Below are 15,915 nucleotides of genomic sequence, written 5' to 3'. Positions count from 1 at the left end.
GCCTGGTCTTTCGCGTATGCAAAGAAGAAATGTTTGAAGGTAAGTGCAGAAAAATCCCACCGAGGAATACGTGGGCCAGGCAAGAGTCTCTTTTGAGAAATGCTGGAAGGCCCCAGAAAATGTGTAGCTGGTTCTAACTTAGCAACGGTCACAGGCTGTTCTGTCAACACTACGGTGGCCCCTGCCTGGGACAAGGACAGCCAAAATGAGCTTGTGTGTGTCTGTTCTGCATCATTCAATCCCCAGTTTGCTTACTGGAGAGCAATGTGCTTGCTGAACTTTGGGAAAATACTTTTCATCAAGTTAATCCAAAGAAAGGCACTTATAGTACTTGCCAATGACAAAAAGGCAGAACATTAGTTAAGACACACACACACAAACACACACACACACACACACACAGAGTCTCAATTTTGAAGAAATAACATTTCAAACAAGGAATGTTGAAAAAAGTTTCTAAATCTTTCCTTTGAGTGGAGATAAACAGCAGTAGAATCTACCTTTGTGGCTTCGCTGTTTCTGTGGCTCTTGTTCTGACCATTTGTAAACCAAAATGTGCTGCTGGGCTCAGATAAGTTACTAACAGAGGGTCAGGATCAAGAAAAAGCCAAAGGATGCAGTCATCATTTGGAAAGCAAGACCCTGGGTGGGGGCTGTAGTGTTCTCCTTTGTTTTAACAAGGAAAAATCTTCATTTCGCCCCACATATGGGACTAATTGGTGTTTTTAAAATATTTCAGCTGCTGTGTCATGTCAGGTTGTGTTAGTCACTGTGACCTATATCTTTCTGGGACCCCGTGAGAGAATCATGGCAGACTGGAGAGAGTCCACACGGACTTTCAGAAAGAGGCAAAAGAGCATATCCTTTAAAATCATCTATAATCATGAAACAAACAAACAAAAAACCCAGGGGAAACCAAGAAAAATGCAAATTTTACAGTCTGATCCAAAGCTTCCTGTTTTTCTTTTCCTGGTAACACTTGGAAAGGGCAGCCGCTCTCAACCATGGTCAGCCTAAAAGAGTCTCAGGCACCCCATCTCTTGGCCAGAGGGACCCGATGCTGGCCCCAGCAATACGGATGCTTGCGCAGTTCACATCTGTGCTCCTCTGCAGTTCTCCCCTAACTTTTCTCTGCTGCCTATGTCTCACCATGAAAGTTACATGATCTCTTTATCCAGTCCAAGTTAGCACACACATTCCTCACGCACACCAAACTGGGTGTTAGAGATCATCAGAAATACCTTCACATTGTGTTCCTTTAATTCTTGAGTACCCTTTACCACATACAGGATCTGCAGAAAAGAACAAAGGACAAGGTAGTAATATCCACACAGGCAGTGATGACATCTTACAGGAAACACAAAGAGGTCCTGGCCAGAAACGGATTTTGCTGTCCAGAGCAAGTGTGAGGTAACAAAGTGTTTCTAAGATTGCAAAGGTGAGGAGGAGTAACAGGAGATGCCTCCTCGATAAAACTCAGCTCCTCTAAGATGCCTCGAAAGACAAAAGGTGACATCATGCTAAGGTGACAGCTCAGGAGGAGGCTGAATGTCGATTTCTTTCTTGCTATGAGCTGAAGGCAGGACTCACACTACAGAATGACTGTAAAGTGAGCAGGAGGCATGCAGCTGGGAATCCAGAGATCACAAGCATTTATGTACGGAAACACTGGATCAGTGGACATGAGAAAAGGCTCAAGAGGCTCAACTTCCCAGCAGGCTCAGAATTCGCTGGAAACTCTTCTCTTTATATCACTTACCTTTTTTGGAAATAAATTTGGACCTGTAAAAGACTCAGGAGCCCTAACCACGAGGTTCCCAGGAAAGGTGATGGGAACTGGGGCTCCAGAGAAGCAATGTAATCCAACCCCAGGCCCGCACGGGGACAGAAAGGGAAAAATTCACCAAATCATGTCTAATCGGTGTCCTTGATGCTTCCGTGATTTCCTCTTCAGGAATATGTTTCTTTGAGGTCGTCAGAGTTGAGTTTTTCAAAATGCCCATGCAAACCTGCATTGGGCTTTCCGTTCCTAAGCAAAGCGACCAATGGGATGGCGAGGGAGCCACCACACCCAATCGCTTACCGACTTGGCAGATGGTGCAGGGACTGCCCCAGGCTGCACCAAGGGAAGAGCAGCACTGGGACTTCAAGGTGGCTCCGTTGATGTTGATCTCACACCGCCCGTCGATGACCGTCTGCCAGCAAGTGCCCTTGATGGTTTCTGTGGAGGGGAGGAATATTTCACGGGTATTTAACACCATCGGCGTCAAAAAGCAGACACAAGCTTAAATAGTGCATGGTTTCTCATACATGAGAACCCGAAGGAAAAATAATTAAAGAACAAAATCAAAGACAGATAATAGCAGACAGGGAGATAGATCTTTTGCAAATGGGCCGGCAACCAAGCAATGGAGAGAAGGATGAAGGTGGGGAGGAGAAGGAGACGAAATAAGAATTAGGATGTGTCACGTCCATGTACCAACTCCCCACAATGAACGCAATCATTATGTGCTGAAAACACGTACGAACACAAATAAAAGTTTGAAAAAGAATTCAAACACACATACTGGAATTACAACAGGGACAGCATTATGAAACAAGAAATGAATGTCATTTTTAATGTTGCATCCATACTTAAAACGTTTTTGCAATAAAAAGCTGACATTAAGGGAAGCAACACTGGTAAACAGAAAAATCATTGCTACAAAGGTTAATACCTATGCAGATGGTTTTTGTTGGATCCAAAGTACTTTCGGGAGAGCATTCACAGCTGAAAGAGCCCTGGTTGTTCCGGCAGACACCATTAATGCAAGGACTCGAGTCACATTCATCAATATCTGAAACAAAAGCAGGTCCACATTACTGTTAAAAGCTAGTCTTGCACTCTGGCCTCAACTGCTACCACATATTCTTCACTGGACAGGAAAGCTGGAGCACATGGTTTTCCTAGACTGGATGGAATCCCAAAACAGTCACTGAGCTGGCATGTGGCTGAATATCCTTATTTGAAAAATCCGGGGTGGACGTGTGATTCCCCAGTTATGAATTCCAATAGCACATACACAGCATTTTCTTCATCTATTCAATGGTGGCAAATAAAATGTCCCTTGGGGGGGCCAGGGATTTAGCTCAGTGGTGCTGCCGCCTGCCTTGCAAGTACACAGTCTCGAGTTCAATCCCTGGTACCAAAAAAAAAAATGTCCCTTACAGGCAAAAGCATAATGCCTACCTTTAAATGGTGCTTAAATGGCAAATAAAATACCAATCGCAGGTAAATGCCATTAGTGGCTTTCAAAGCACCACTCAGAACCACAAAATTTCAACTAAATTGGCATAACAGTCGAAAACAGAATTGATTATTATAACTTATTTGTATGGTTTTCTAATGGCATCTCAAAAGGCAGCAAAGGGCACACTCGATGGACAAGAATAAAATGTGGTTTACCTTCACAGGTTTTCAGGTCCGGTTTGTATATGAATCCCTTGGGACAGGTACAGACGAAACTTCCAGGAGTGTTTCTACACTGTCCGTTGTCACAAAGTAGGCTGTTCAGCACGCATTCATTAATATCTGCAAAGCCGGTGAAAACGAATATTTGAAAGAGCCCATTCCTTGCATACAACTGTTTGACCTTTTAGATTAGGTCTTCAAGGTCATAATGGTATGATTAATTCCAACAAATCGCCAAACTCTCGTTTCATTGGCTTTTGTCTAAATTACTCCATTTTAGAAAAACAGGGGCTTGACCTGGTTATCTCAACTAGTTATCTACAAAGTCGTAAACCAGCAGGCATTATTTCATTCATGACTCTTTCATACCAAGAAAACCTGGATTTGCTGAAAATCTTTAATCTTTACTTTGTATAACTGCTTCATTGCGTCAGAATTGGAAGGATTACTCTGATTGAACAACTAAATAAATATATTTAGAAAGGTGGTCCATCTTTGGTATGTATTAGTTCCACCATAAGCATTTTTCTTCATTAAAATAAAGTGCCTCTAAGCATACTTCTAATTGGAAGCAATCTACAGAGTTTATAATTGTCATGGGGATTATAGCTTGTGATTTAGGGAGCCGGGGAAAACTTGCTTTCAGCTGAATAAGATGCCTGTCTGAGGAAAAACCCAAATTTAAGGAGAATTACCCAGGTAACTTATGAAATACAGAAAGCATGCAGTTTGTTATATCTCTCTGAGCTAAGTTATAACACACTAGCTACATAAGAGGCCAGGCACTCATAAGGAGTGCTTTATAGGCTGAGAGTCTGATTGGATCTATCATCCCACAGGTTAGCAGCCCTGACAGAAGGATTCACACATGTACCCTGGGGAACTGCACGGTACACACACTGAGTACATTTAGATTTGCAACGCATGTTTAGAGTACTTAAAATATGGCAACATTGAGTCGCGCGGAACACACGCCGAGTCGGCCCGCTGCAGACGGGCGGGTCTGTGCACGCCCTGCCGAGGTCCTGAGTCGCGCGGGGGACACCTGGCACCCCCCAGGACTGCCCATGCCCTACCTAGGTCCTGAGTCATACAGAACACGCCGAATCAGCCCGCTGCAGACAGCCAGGTCTGTGCACGCCCTACCGAGGTCCTGAGTCGCGCTGAAGACACCGAGTCACCCCGCTGCAGACTGGCAGGTCTGCCCACACCCTACCGAGGTCCCCAGTGGCGCGGAACACACGCCGAATCACCCCCCTGCAGACAGGCAGCCACCTGATTCCACACTACAAAGACGCAGAGGACACCAGACCACCAGACCAAGGTACCGAGTCCCACTGTTCCTGGCCCAGAGGTAGGGGCTTCTGAGCCGTCATCCCGCTGCTACTGGTCCAGAGGAAGGGGCTTCCTGGTCACCATCCCTCCCGCTGCTCCCAGCCCACAGGAAAGGGCTTTTGGGCCACCTTCTGTCCCGCTGCTCCTGGCCCAGAGGAAGGGGCTTCCAAGTCACCATCCCTCCCACCGCTCCCGGCCCAGAGGGAGGGTCTTCTGAGCCACCATCCCACTGCTCCTGGTCCAGAGGAAGGGCTTTCCCGGCCACCATCCCTCCGGCTGCTCCCAGCCCACAGGAAAGGGCTTTTGGGTCACCATCCCTACCGCTGCTCCCAGCCCCTGTCCCACCTCACCCAGCTCAGAGGAGGTAATCTGTGCAGGCGCTAACAGCCCCCTCACCCCAGTTGAAATGAGAAAACACATAAATAAGTCTCAAAATCAGGCTTCCAGATCACCTACAGCAACCCCAAAGGGAAATGAAATGGAACACTCTGATACTCAACCACCTGGACCCACTGAACTGGCAACAAAAGGGGATCTGGAAAAAATGAAATCAGAAATAATTTCTCAGATAACAGGAGAAATTGTGCCCCTAGTGCAAGACATGATTAAGAAATCTAGAGAGGAGCTGAGGAACATGATGGAATCCCAACATAAGAAACAAATGGAATCCATAAAACAGATGCAAATAGATTTCCAGGAGATGAAAAACTCCATTGAAAGTCTACACAGCAGAATGAGCCAAGGTGAGGACAGAATTTCAGATATAGAAGATAAGATTGCAATTAGTGACCAGGAAAAGAAAAATTGCTTCAAAATTATAAGGGAACATGAGAAATCAATCCAGCAGCTGCTAGATGATGCAAAAAAGAATAACATAAGACTGATTGCGCTCAATGAAGAAACAGGAGAGAGTGCAGATGACATAAAAAATCTCTTCACAGAAATCACGGCAGAAAACTTCCCAAGCAGGGGAAAAGAGCTTGACATACAGATAAGTGAGGCATATAGGACTCCAAATAGCCTTGATCAAAAAAAATCTACACATAGGCATATAATTGTTAAGATTCCAGAAACTCAACAGAAGAACAAAGTTCTCCAAGCAGTCAGAGAAAAGAAACAAATCACATACAAAGGAAAGCCCATCAGAATCACAGAAGACTTCTCAACACAAACCATCAAGGCAAGAAGAGCTTGGAGTGACATATTCCAAGCCCTAAAAGAAAACAGCCTCCAACCCAGATGGATGTACCCTGCAAAACTATCTTTCAAAATGGATGGAGAAATAAGATACTTTCATGACAAACAGCACCTTAGGAACTTCGTGAATACCAAACCAGCACTCCAAAGAATTTTACACAATAGCCTAGGAACAGACATTGAGGATCACAGCCCCAGGAAGCAAAGCAGAATGAACCCATCTGGCATGACAAGAAATTAAATGGAAAGGGGGAGAACCCAACAAAAAGAAAAAGTCATGGCAATGACAAGTCAATACGTTTCAGTTATAACCATTAGTGTTAATGGTCTCAACTCACCAATCAAAAGAAATAGACTGGCAGAATGGGTCAAGAAGCAAAATCCAACAATATGCTGCATACAAGAAACACACTTCATTCAAAAGGAAACTCATAGACTGAAAGTTAAAGGGTGGAAAACAATACTGCATGTGACAAGAACCCGAAAAAAAGCAGGAGTAGCTATCCTCTTGGCAGATCAAGTAGATTTCAAACCAACACTGATTAAGAGAGACGAAGGACACTACATCCTTGTAAAGGGAAGAAGCCAAGAGGAAGAGATGACAATCATAAATATCTATGCACCAAACACCAGTGCACCCAACTATATAAAACAAATACTAACAGACATGAAAAGCCATATATGCACTAATACAATTGTAGTGGGGGACCTCAACACCCCACTGTCACAAATAGATAGATCAACTAGACAAAAAATAAGTAATGAAATACTAGAACTCAATCGAACTCTTGAACAAATGAACTTAACAGATGTTTACAGAGTCTTCCACCCCACAAAATCAGAATACACATTCTTCTCAGCTGCACATGGGTCATTCTCCAAAATAGACCACATACTCACACATAGAACATGTTTAAGTAAGTGCAAAGGAATTGAAGTTATCCCCTGTATATTATCAGACCATAATGCGATGAAATTGGAGATCCATAGCAAAAGAAACTCAAAAAATTTCATAAACACATGGAAATTGAACAACACACTTCTGAATAACCAATAACCAATGGGTCACAGAGGAAATTAAAGAAGAAATCAGACAGTTCCTTCAATTAAATGACAATGACAATACAACATATCGGAATCTATGGGACACAATGAAAGCAGTCTTACGAGGGAAATTCATAGCAGTGAATACGCATATTAGGAAAACACAACGAGCCCAATTAAACAACCTGATGCTGAACCTCAAGCTTCTAGAAGAAGAAGAGCAGGACAACCCCAAAGCTCATACAAGGGAGGAAATTATAAAGATCAGAGCAGAAATCAATGCAATGGAGACTAAGAGAATGATACAAAAAATCAATGAAGCCAAGAGTTGGTTCTTCTAAAGAATCAACAAAATTGACAAACCTTTAGCCAACCTTGTCAGAAAAAGGAAAGAAAAGGCCCAAATCCATGCAATTAGGAATGAAAAGGGTGAAACTACAACAGACTCAGCAGAAATCCAGAGGATCATCAATACCTACTTCCAGAACCTATATGCCAATAAGATGGACAACACAGAAGAAATGGACAGATTCCTAGATACGTATGAATTACCAAAGTTGAATGAAGAAGACCTCAAAATTCTGAACAACCCAATATCAATCAATGAAATTGAAAATGTAATTAAAAACTTATCACCTAAGAAAAGCCCAGGCCCTGATGGCTTCACTGCTGAATTCTACAAGACATTTAGAGAGGAACTGCTGCCACTACTGTTTAAACTCTTCAATGAAATTGAAAGGGAAGCAATACTCCCAAATTCATTCCTGGAAGCAAGCATCACCTTGATCCCCAAAGCAGAGAAAGACCCAACTGAAAAAGAGAACTATAGGCCAATCTCACTAATGAACACAGATGCAAAAGTCCTTAATAAGATAATGGCAAACAGAATGCAGAAGATCATCAAGAAGATCATACACCCTGATCAAGTGGGATTCATCCCAGGGATGCAGGGATGGTTCAATATACACAAATCAATCAATGTAATACACTATATCAATAGAGCCAAGGACAAAAACCATATGATTATCTCCACAGACGCAGAAAAAGCATTTGACAAAATCCAACATGCATTTATGATAAAAACCCTACAAAAATTGGAATAGATGGTTTCTACCTCAAACTGATAGAAGCCATCTATGAAAAACCAACAGCCAATATCATACTAAATGGTCACAAACTGAAATCCTTTACACTCAAATCAGGAACAAGACAAGGATGTCCACTATCACCACTCTTGTTCAATATAGTTCTGGAAACATTAGCCATGGCAATTAGACAAGAGAAAGAAAGAAAAGGAATAAAGATAGGAAATGAAGAAGTCAAATTGTCATTATTTGCAGATGACATGATACTCTATATAGAAGAGCCCAAGAACTCCACCAAAAGTCTTCTAGACTTAACCAAATTCAGTCAAGTAGATGGTTACAAGGTCAACACACAAAAATCAATAGCTTTCCTCTACACCAATGACAGACTCACTGAGAGAGAAATAGGGCAAATAATTCCTTTCACAATAGCATCCAAAAAAACTGAAATACCTAGGAATCATCCTAATGAAAGAAATCAAAGACCTCGTCTCTGAAAACTATGGCACTCTGAAAAGAGAGATTGAAGATGATATCAGAAAATGGACAGACATCCCTTGCTCCTGGGTAGGAAGGATGAATATAGTGAAAATGGCCATACTTCCAAAACTGCTATATAGATTTAATGCAATTCCAATTGAGATCCCAGCAGCATACTTCATAGACCTTGAGAAAACAATCCAAAAGTTCATTTGGAGCAAGAAGAGACCCAGAATAGCTAAAGCAATTCTAGGTAACAGAGACATGGCAGGGGGTATCACAATCCCCAACCTGCAACTCTACTACAAAGCTACTGTGATAAAAACAGCATGGTACTGGCAAAGAAACAGACAAGAAGACCAGTGGAACAGATTAGAAGATGCAGAAACAATGCCAGACACACTCAGCCATCTCATTTTCAACAAATGAGCCAAACACCCTCACTGGAGGAAAGATAGCCTCTTTAATAAATGGTGCTGGAAAAATTGGGCTTCAATTTGCCAAAGATTAAAACTAGACCTGTATCTCTCACCATGCACTAAACTAAAATCAAAATGGATTAAAGATCTAAATATTAAAATAGAAACCCTGAACCAGTTGGAACAGAGGTTAGGTAGAACCCTTGAAGACATCGGTGTAGGAAAAGATTTTATGAACAAAACCTCAGTTGCTCGTGAACTAGCACAAACAATCAACAAATGGGATCTCTTCTTATTAAAAAGCTTCTGCACAGCAAGAGAAACCACCAGCAGTGTGAAGAGACAACCCACAATGTGGGAAGAAATCTTCACCTGCTCTTCCTCAGACAAAGGTCTACTATCTCGAATCTCTAAAGAACTTCAAAAGATCAGACCTCCCAAATTTAAAGACCCAATCCAAAAATGGGCATCTGAAATGAACAGACATTTCTCAGACAAAAAAGTAGAAATAGCAAATCAATACATGAAAAAATGTGCAACATCACTGGTCATTTGAGAGATGCAAATGAAAACAACGCTAAGATTCCACTTCACTCCAGAAAGAATGGCTGCTATCATGAAATCAACCAATAACAAATGCTGGCGGGGCTGTGGGGAAAGAGGAACCCTGCTCCACTGCTGGTGGGAGTGTAGACTGGTGCAACCACTGTGGAAATCGGTATGGAGATACCTCAAAGAACTAGGACTGGAAGTCCCATTTGACCCCGCTATTCCACTGCTGGGGATCTTCCCCAAAGAATTAAAAGAATCACACCACAGTGATATATGTGCACCCATGTTCATAGCGGCACAGTTTGTAATAGCTAAAACTTGGAAACAGCCCAAATGCCCATCAACTGGAGACTGGATAAAGAAAATGTGGTTTTTTTATAAAATGGAGTACTACTCAGCCATAAAAAATGAGAAATTAGAGACATTTATAGCTAAGTGGATGCACATTGAGGCGATACTCTTAAGTGAAATAAATAGGACACACATGTGTAAATACCAAATAGTTTCTCTGGTGTGAGAAACTGAAAGTGTAAATAATGACTAAATGTATAATAGGTCATGTGAAATAGGAAGAAAAGGGGCAAAGGGGAAGGAAGTGGGAGGGCTAGGGGAAAGGATAGAAGGGAATGGGATTAATATGAGAAAATGGAAAAATAGGAACAAAATCTTTGTAAATAGGGAGGAATGGAGGGGTTGAAGGGAGGGCTGGGCAAGGGTGAGAGATAAGAACCAAGAGAGACTATGTAAAGGTGCAAATTTCCAATGATGAATGTCATTATATTGTATACCTAAAATGTACCAATTATTAGAATGAATAATCAATAATGTAAAATAGGAAGAAAAGGTCCAAAGGGGTAGGGGTAGTGGGAGGGGCAGGGGAAAGGAAAGAAGGGAAAGGAAAAATGATGAGAAATGGAAAAAATGGAAATAAAGTCTTTGTAAATAGGGAAGGGTGGAGGGGGTGAAGGGAGGGCTAGGAACGGGGAAAAAATAAGAACCAAGATGCATTATGTAAAGGTACAATTCCCAATGAGAAATGTAATTGTGTTGTATACCTACAATGTACCAATAAAAGAATTTAACACAAAAAAATATGGCAACATTAAACCTGGGGTTATCGCCTGAGCGAACAGCATGCTGAGAATCCTGTCAGAACAAATCTAGGGTTCCCCAGCACCAGAGGGCTTCAAATGTTTCAGGGACATGAAGCACACAATAGCTTGATGCCCAGGGTCACAGGGAGACAAGCGCTTTCTTCTCCTGGGTCACAACACGTGGCGACTCTGGTGGCTGCTGGTTGGAAGATAGTTGAGTCCAGCACTCAGTAGACAGCTGCTTGGTAGCTGCTATATTCTGTATTGCATTGAAAGAATTAAAAGAAGGGCTTTGTTGCTCCTCTCAGTCTGCAATATCTCTGAATAATTACATGTTCCAAAGAAAGACCAGCTCCTTAGCCCAGTGCCTTTCAAACACGGCTTCTAAACCATCACCACTAACAGCAGAAGGAGGCTCCTAGCTCCAAAGTCCTAAAAGGCCACTAGAAAGTAAAAAATACATCTGAGGTCTTCTAGTTTATCTTAAAGTGTATTAAGTTTCAACTTCTTTAACAAAGGTATATTTTCTTAGATGCAGTGTGTGTTTGGCCTCCGAGTCCAAACAATGTACCATGTTATATCTTAGTTGTGGCACATCCTGACATAGTCCCCTGAGGACAGCTGCCCTGGTTTTGGAAGTTCAACTCCAGGAAACCTGAGGTAGATGTCACCACACTACAGAACGGACAGTGCATTTCAGAAACACTGGTCAAGGTAACTGCAGAATGTCAAATAAGCAATAATGACCCATGTCGACCATTTTCTTCCCAACCCAATGATTTATTTAGTCACTGGCTGGTATCTTCATGGAAGATTGTTAGAACATCAAAAATGGTGTTTGTTAAACTTAACAGAGAGTAGTTATTACTGAAAATAAGCTGTGTTTTCTCTAATGAAATCTAGTAAGCGGTTGGGAGAAAAACTCTTTTTCTATAAAACTAGGGATGACTCTAGCCACACGAGAATGGCGGATCTGTGCACTTTTCACAGCAAAGAAGCTCCTGTTTCATAGAGTGAATTTGATACATGGCTGCTCATGAACTGTCTAGATTTGCTGATGTAAATGCTTTAATCAAGACATGTGGACATCCAAAGTGTAAAAGCATTCATTTGCTGAATCTTCTAAGCTGGCCAAGAGCAGTCTCCCCCAAGCAACAAAAGAAGGAATGAATAATGCATGAAATGTCTTAGCAAACAGATGAAACGTCTTACCGACACAGTTTTTTCCAGTTATGTCCACTTCATATCCTGAATTGCATATACATTTGTAGGTCCCACGGAGATTTTCACAAATTCCATTCGGGCAAATATCAGGATCTAATGCACATTCGTTTATATCTGCACAACCAAAAAGTTCAAGTCAATGACATTCTAAAATAAACATCAAATGAACTGCTAAAAAATAACAGTAAAATAACTGTAATGACCTTAGGACTTCTTGGGCGGGGGGATTCACTTGGAAGAGAAAGCTTGATCCCCCTTTTCACTGTAAGACTGATTCTGAGTCAAACCTTTCTTCCCCCAGTCCTTGAGAGGAATTTGGCATCTGAACTGGAACTACACGATTTCCAACCCCAAATCAAGCTGAAAGAGATGTCCTGGACTTCTCCTGGTCCAAGCACTAAGATGGAAAAGTGGATCCAACCACAGAGCCCAAGTCTCTACTCCTGCCCCGCATCACAGCCCTTCCAGTTCAATCTGCCTTCCACACCGCCACCGTTCTGAATACCCTAAAACAAGGTGAGAAAGCCAGGCCCTGGCACGAACTTTTTTGTAGGTTCTGTAACATCCTCAAGATTAAATTAAAACATGAATTCTTCATTAGCTGCTCCAAACTTCTCAGTCTCATGGGTCAAAAGGCAGCTCAAAAAAAAAAAAAAAACTCTACTTCTGCCCTCAGGACTCTGGATCCCCCTCTTCCATGTTCCCTCGGACTGAGCAGCTCTCTAGCAGCCCAGAGGGAGATCGGAGATCAGGTAGACTCAAATCCTGGCGCTTGACTCCTCTATAGCTCAGGGTTCACTCTTTTCTTTTTCTCCAAATCCATTTCATGATTTTTTTATTCCACTACTTGTTGTTTTGTTTTGTTTTTTCTGGTACCAGGGATCAAACTCAGGACCTTGCGCTTGCCAGGCAGGTGCCACTGAGCTACATCCCCGGCCCTCCACTGTTAATTACAAACTTCTTTACTTATCCTCTTTCATCCTTCAAATACCCCCTCCATCTTCACCCACAGATAATGATAAAAATAATCCTGCTGGATGGACAATGAGTTCAGTCAGTCCATTTCTTTTCAGATCTCTTCTAATCAAATCCTTTTATATTAAGATAAATCTCTTCTTATCACCTACGTTTACACTTATTCCAGTTCTCTTTTACTTTAATTTTTTATAGCTCCAATATTTCCCTAGTCCTAATTTCTACACAGGTATTTTCTTCTCTTCTAACTCTGTTACTTGTCATCACCACTTGTTACAAAATCTTATAAAGACAAAGCCATGCAGACTTAAAAAACTCTCTGAGGATGTAGAGGACAACAGCTCAAGCGGCCCACAATTCTGAACTGTAGTGGAAACTCCTCGGGAGGCCCAGGCTGCCCTTCTCAGGAAGGGACACCCAGAGCCCCCAGTGTCCCATCAGCACCCAGGGAGTGGCCCAGCTGCTTCACAATCAGGCCCCATACCCACACCCAGCAATCCAAGGACCCGTGGGGCCACAGTGGCTCTGCCATGGGGACTTCTAGACACACCCCAGATACAGCATGCATGATGGCCAGGGGAGGGTGAGGCCAGACTGGCATCAGGGGGCCAAATGGAGACCCCAGGAAGGACAGTGCTGCCTGCACGCATACAGTCTCAGGATCCTTACCAGAGCCCGCCGATGTCATTCCTGGCCCGCTGCTGCACAGCGCCTGATACTCCGCTGCAATAAATCCAGACAGTCAGCCGTCCCCTTCTCTGCAGAGCAGGTCAATCCCACCCCGGGCTCTGCACACATCATTTCCTCCGAAGTGCACAGAACAGAAATAAAGTGGTTATGGAAAAGGAGGTGTCTCCTGGGGGGGGGGGGCTTGGCCCCAGGCCCTCGTTTTCAGAGCTCTGCACCACAGAGGAAATGGGCTTTGAAGGAACCAGGCGAGTCCTAGCATCCCTTCTGCAAAGCACTTTCAGAAAACGTATTTTTCCTATAGCTTGATTCTGTTCACGAGGGAACACTGTACACTCGCAGAGAAATGTGCCTGTTAAAATGCGGTCTCTTAGCTGTTAATAAAATGCTCTCCCGCCATCTTGGGAACAACTGGGTTGCTCAATGTGAGCTGTTTTTTAGTACAATCGACTTCTTAACGGGTTCTCCTTTCTCTCCGCAGCTTCTCCAGCTCCCTTCACGGGAACCAAGGGCGTCTTAGCGTGTGCTGAAAGGTATTATCAAAAGTTTCCATTTACGAGGACGCTGGACTTGTTATCCTTGAGAAATCCATAGGGGAAGTGTTGGCTAACTTAAAACTGAGATCTTCCTGATGAAATCGAGATATACACAGGACATTCCCCCAACTGTGAGGCAATTGGGTTTCTAGTTCTTAAAAGTGTAGAATGTTTTGCATGCAATTCCAGTGATATTTAGATGAACATATGAGTGAATGATAAAAATGGAGAAGTAACTTTATCTGAGGAAAAGAAACTAACGCGTCCCCTCGGTTGCCTATGGTTTCTGACAGCCAGCGCCTGTGGTCACACAAAGTCACTTGCGCTGAAGTGGAAGGAGAGCAGCCACCGGGGACAGGATGAGCATTTTACAGGGGCCAACTGAACCCCACTGCTGAGGCAAAGGGTCCTTGGGCTTCCAAATGCTCAAGAATTGCACCATGTCACACAGACATAAAATTAAGGGTGAATCCTTCAGAGCCTGAATATTCTAACAAATGATAATTTGAGAAAACCAGTAACATCCTTTCTTTTTAAGTCATCTTAAAAGGGGCCAAAAAAAGAAAGAAATGGGAAGGTGGCAGCCACTGAGTGTTTGAAAGCCAGAAAATGAGAGGGGGGGAAAGGATCCTTTTTTTCTCCCACATCAACAATTAAGTAAAACACTCACAAAATACTGCAAATAATAATACAAGAAAAAATTGTGTCAGTTTTATAAAACACACACACACACACACATAATTCAGATTAGCTGGTGAAAAGCCCTGATGGGAGCAAACTATTGTTGCCTCTGTTTTCCACCTGGGTGGGATCACGCACTCTGCTCTGCTTTGTAGTGAATTCAAATCTGCCCAGCCCCCAGTGCTAATGACCAAGCTTTCCCTCTGACAGTTTCTTCTCCTGCAGACAGGGGGTCGCAGTGCCCTTCTCAGTGGGATTTCCATGGAGCTCGCGAGCGCATGTGCAACTGCAGGAACATCAAGCAGCCTGTCAGGAGTGGGTTCTCCTACGCCACGCAGGGCGGTGGATGGAATCGAGGGTAGGCAGACATGAGACAGAATGTCCCAGAGTTAGCTCATCGGAGGTAAGAGGGCCTGCTGAACCATGTCCATGAGCTGCAGCAGCCTGCGAGAAACAGCTTCATAGGTCCCTTGATGGACTTGCAGAGGCCAAAGATGCTCTTTGGAGGTCACACTCAACTAAAGACAGGCTCCGCGCACTGCAGTGGTTAATTTTATTGTCAACATGCTTGGCTTGAAAGGTGTAAAAATTACTTACACATTTAAAACTATACATTAACTTTTGTTCATTTATTTTGGGCAGAAATGAACTGGCTGGATCTTAGACGTAAGCCAACCCACTGGTCAACTGCCAAGCTATGTTAAATTGCGTTCAAATATTGACAGCCTATTGTCTTAATTTCAACGAATTATTTTTGCTTTACCAAAAGAAATCATTTACAACTTCAACGACCCTTTTTTTTTTTGTCTAAGGCAAATCAATTTGTAAATGAGAAGAGCAAGGATGCTTTTTCCACACTGTATTATTTTACGCTCATTTACATAAGTCATCTCAAATCCTTAAGTGACCAAAATGCACGAATAACTAAGAACCGTGCTGCCTGGGAGCAAGAGGCAGAGTTCTGATCTGCCGCCCAGGTCTCTTTCCCTGTGCAGGGCTCCTGGACTGCCGAGAAAGGCCTTTTCCCTGAGGTGAATAAAGCCATTTGAGAACAGCACTCCAACATCAACGTGTAGGATGGGAACAAAATTCACAAATGGCCTTGTGGGAAACTGCTGGGAATATTCAGGTCGTCCAGAAATTGTTTGGTTTCAC

At 42.9% G+C, this 15,915-nt stretch overlaps 1 protein-coding gene across 1 annotated transcript in view; it reads right to left on the bottom strand.

Moving 5' to 3' along the window:
- Positions 1-15,915, bottom strand: part of Fbn1 (fibrillin 1) — a 232,064-nt gene that overhangs the window by 74,284 nt on the left and 141,865 nt on the right. The window contains exons 18-23 of the mRNA XM_021261460.2: positions 13,526-13,579; positions 11,870-11,995; positions 3,446-3,571; positions 2,718-2,837; positions 2,084-2,221; positions 1,242-1,292 (exon numbers count right to left, since the gene is read on the bottom strand). Coding sequence (XP_021117119.1) covers positions 1,242-1,292; positions 2,084-2,221; positions 2,718-2,837; positions 3,446-3,571; positions 11,870-11,995; positions 13,526-13,579 — 615 coding nt within the window. The remainder of the gene's footprint in view (positions 1-1,241; positions 1,293-2,083; positions 2,222-2,717; positions 2,838-3,445; positions 3,572-11,869; positions 11,996-13,525; positions 13,580-15,915) is intronic.

This window comes from Heterocephalus glaber, unplaced genomic scaffold, assembly GCF_053883595.1.
Source record: "Heterocephalus glaber isolate CG9 unplaced genomic scaffold, H.glaber_assembly_v1.0 deba00000122, whole genome shotgun sequence".
Classification (NCBI taxonomy): Eukaryota; Metazoa; Chordata; class Mammalia; order Rodentia; family Bathyergidae; genus Heterocephalus; species Heterocephalus glaber.
The sequence above is the reverse complement of the archived record's forward strand: the minus strand, read 5'-3'. Positions and strand labels throughout refer to the sequence as shown.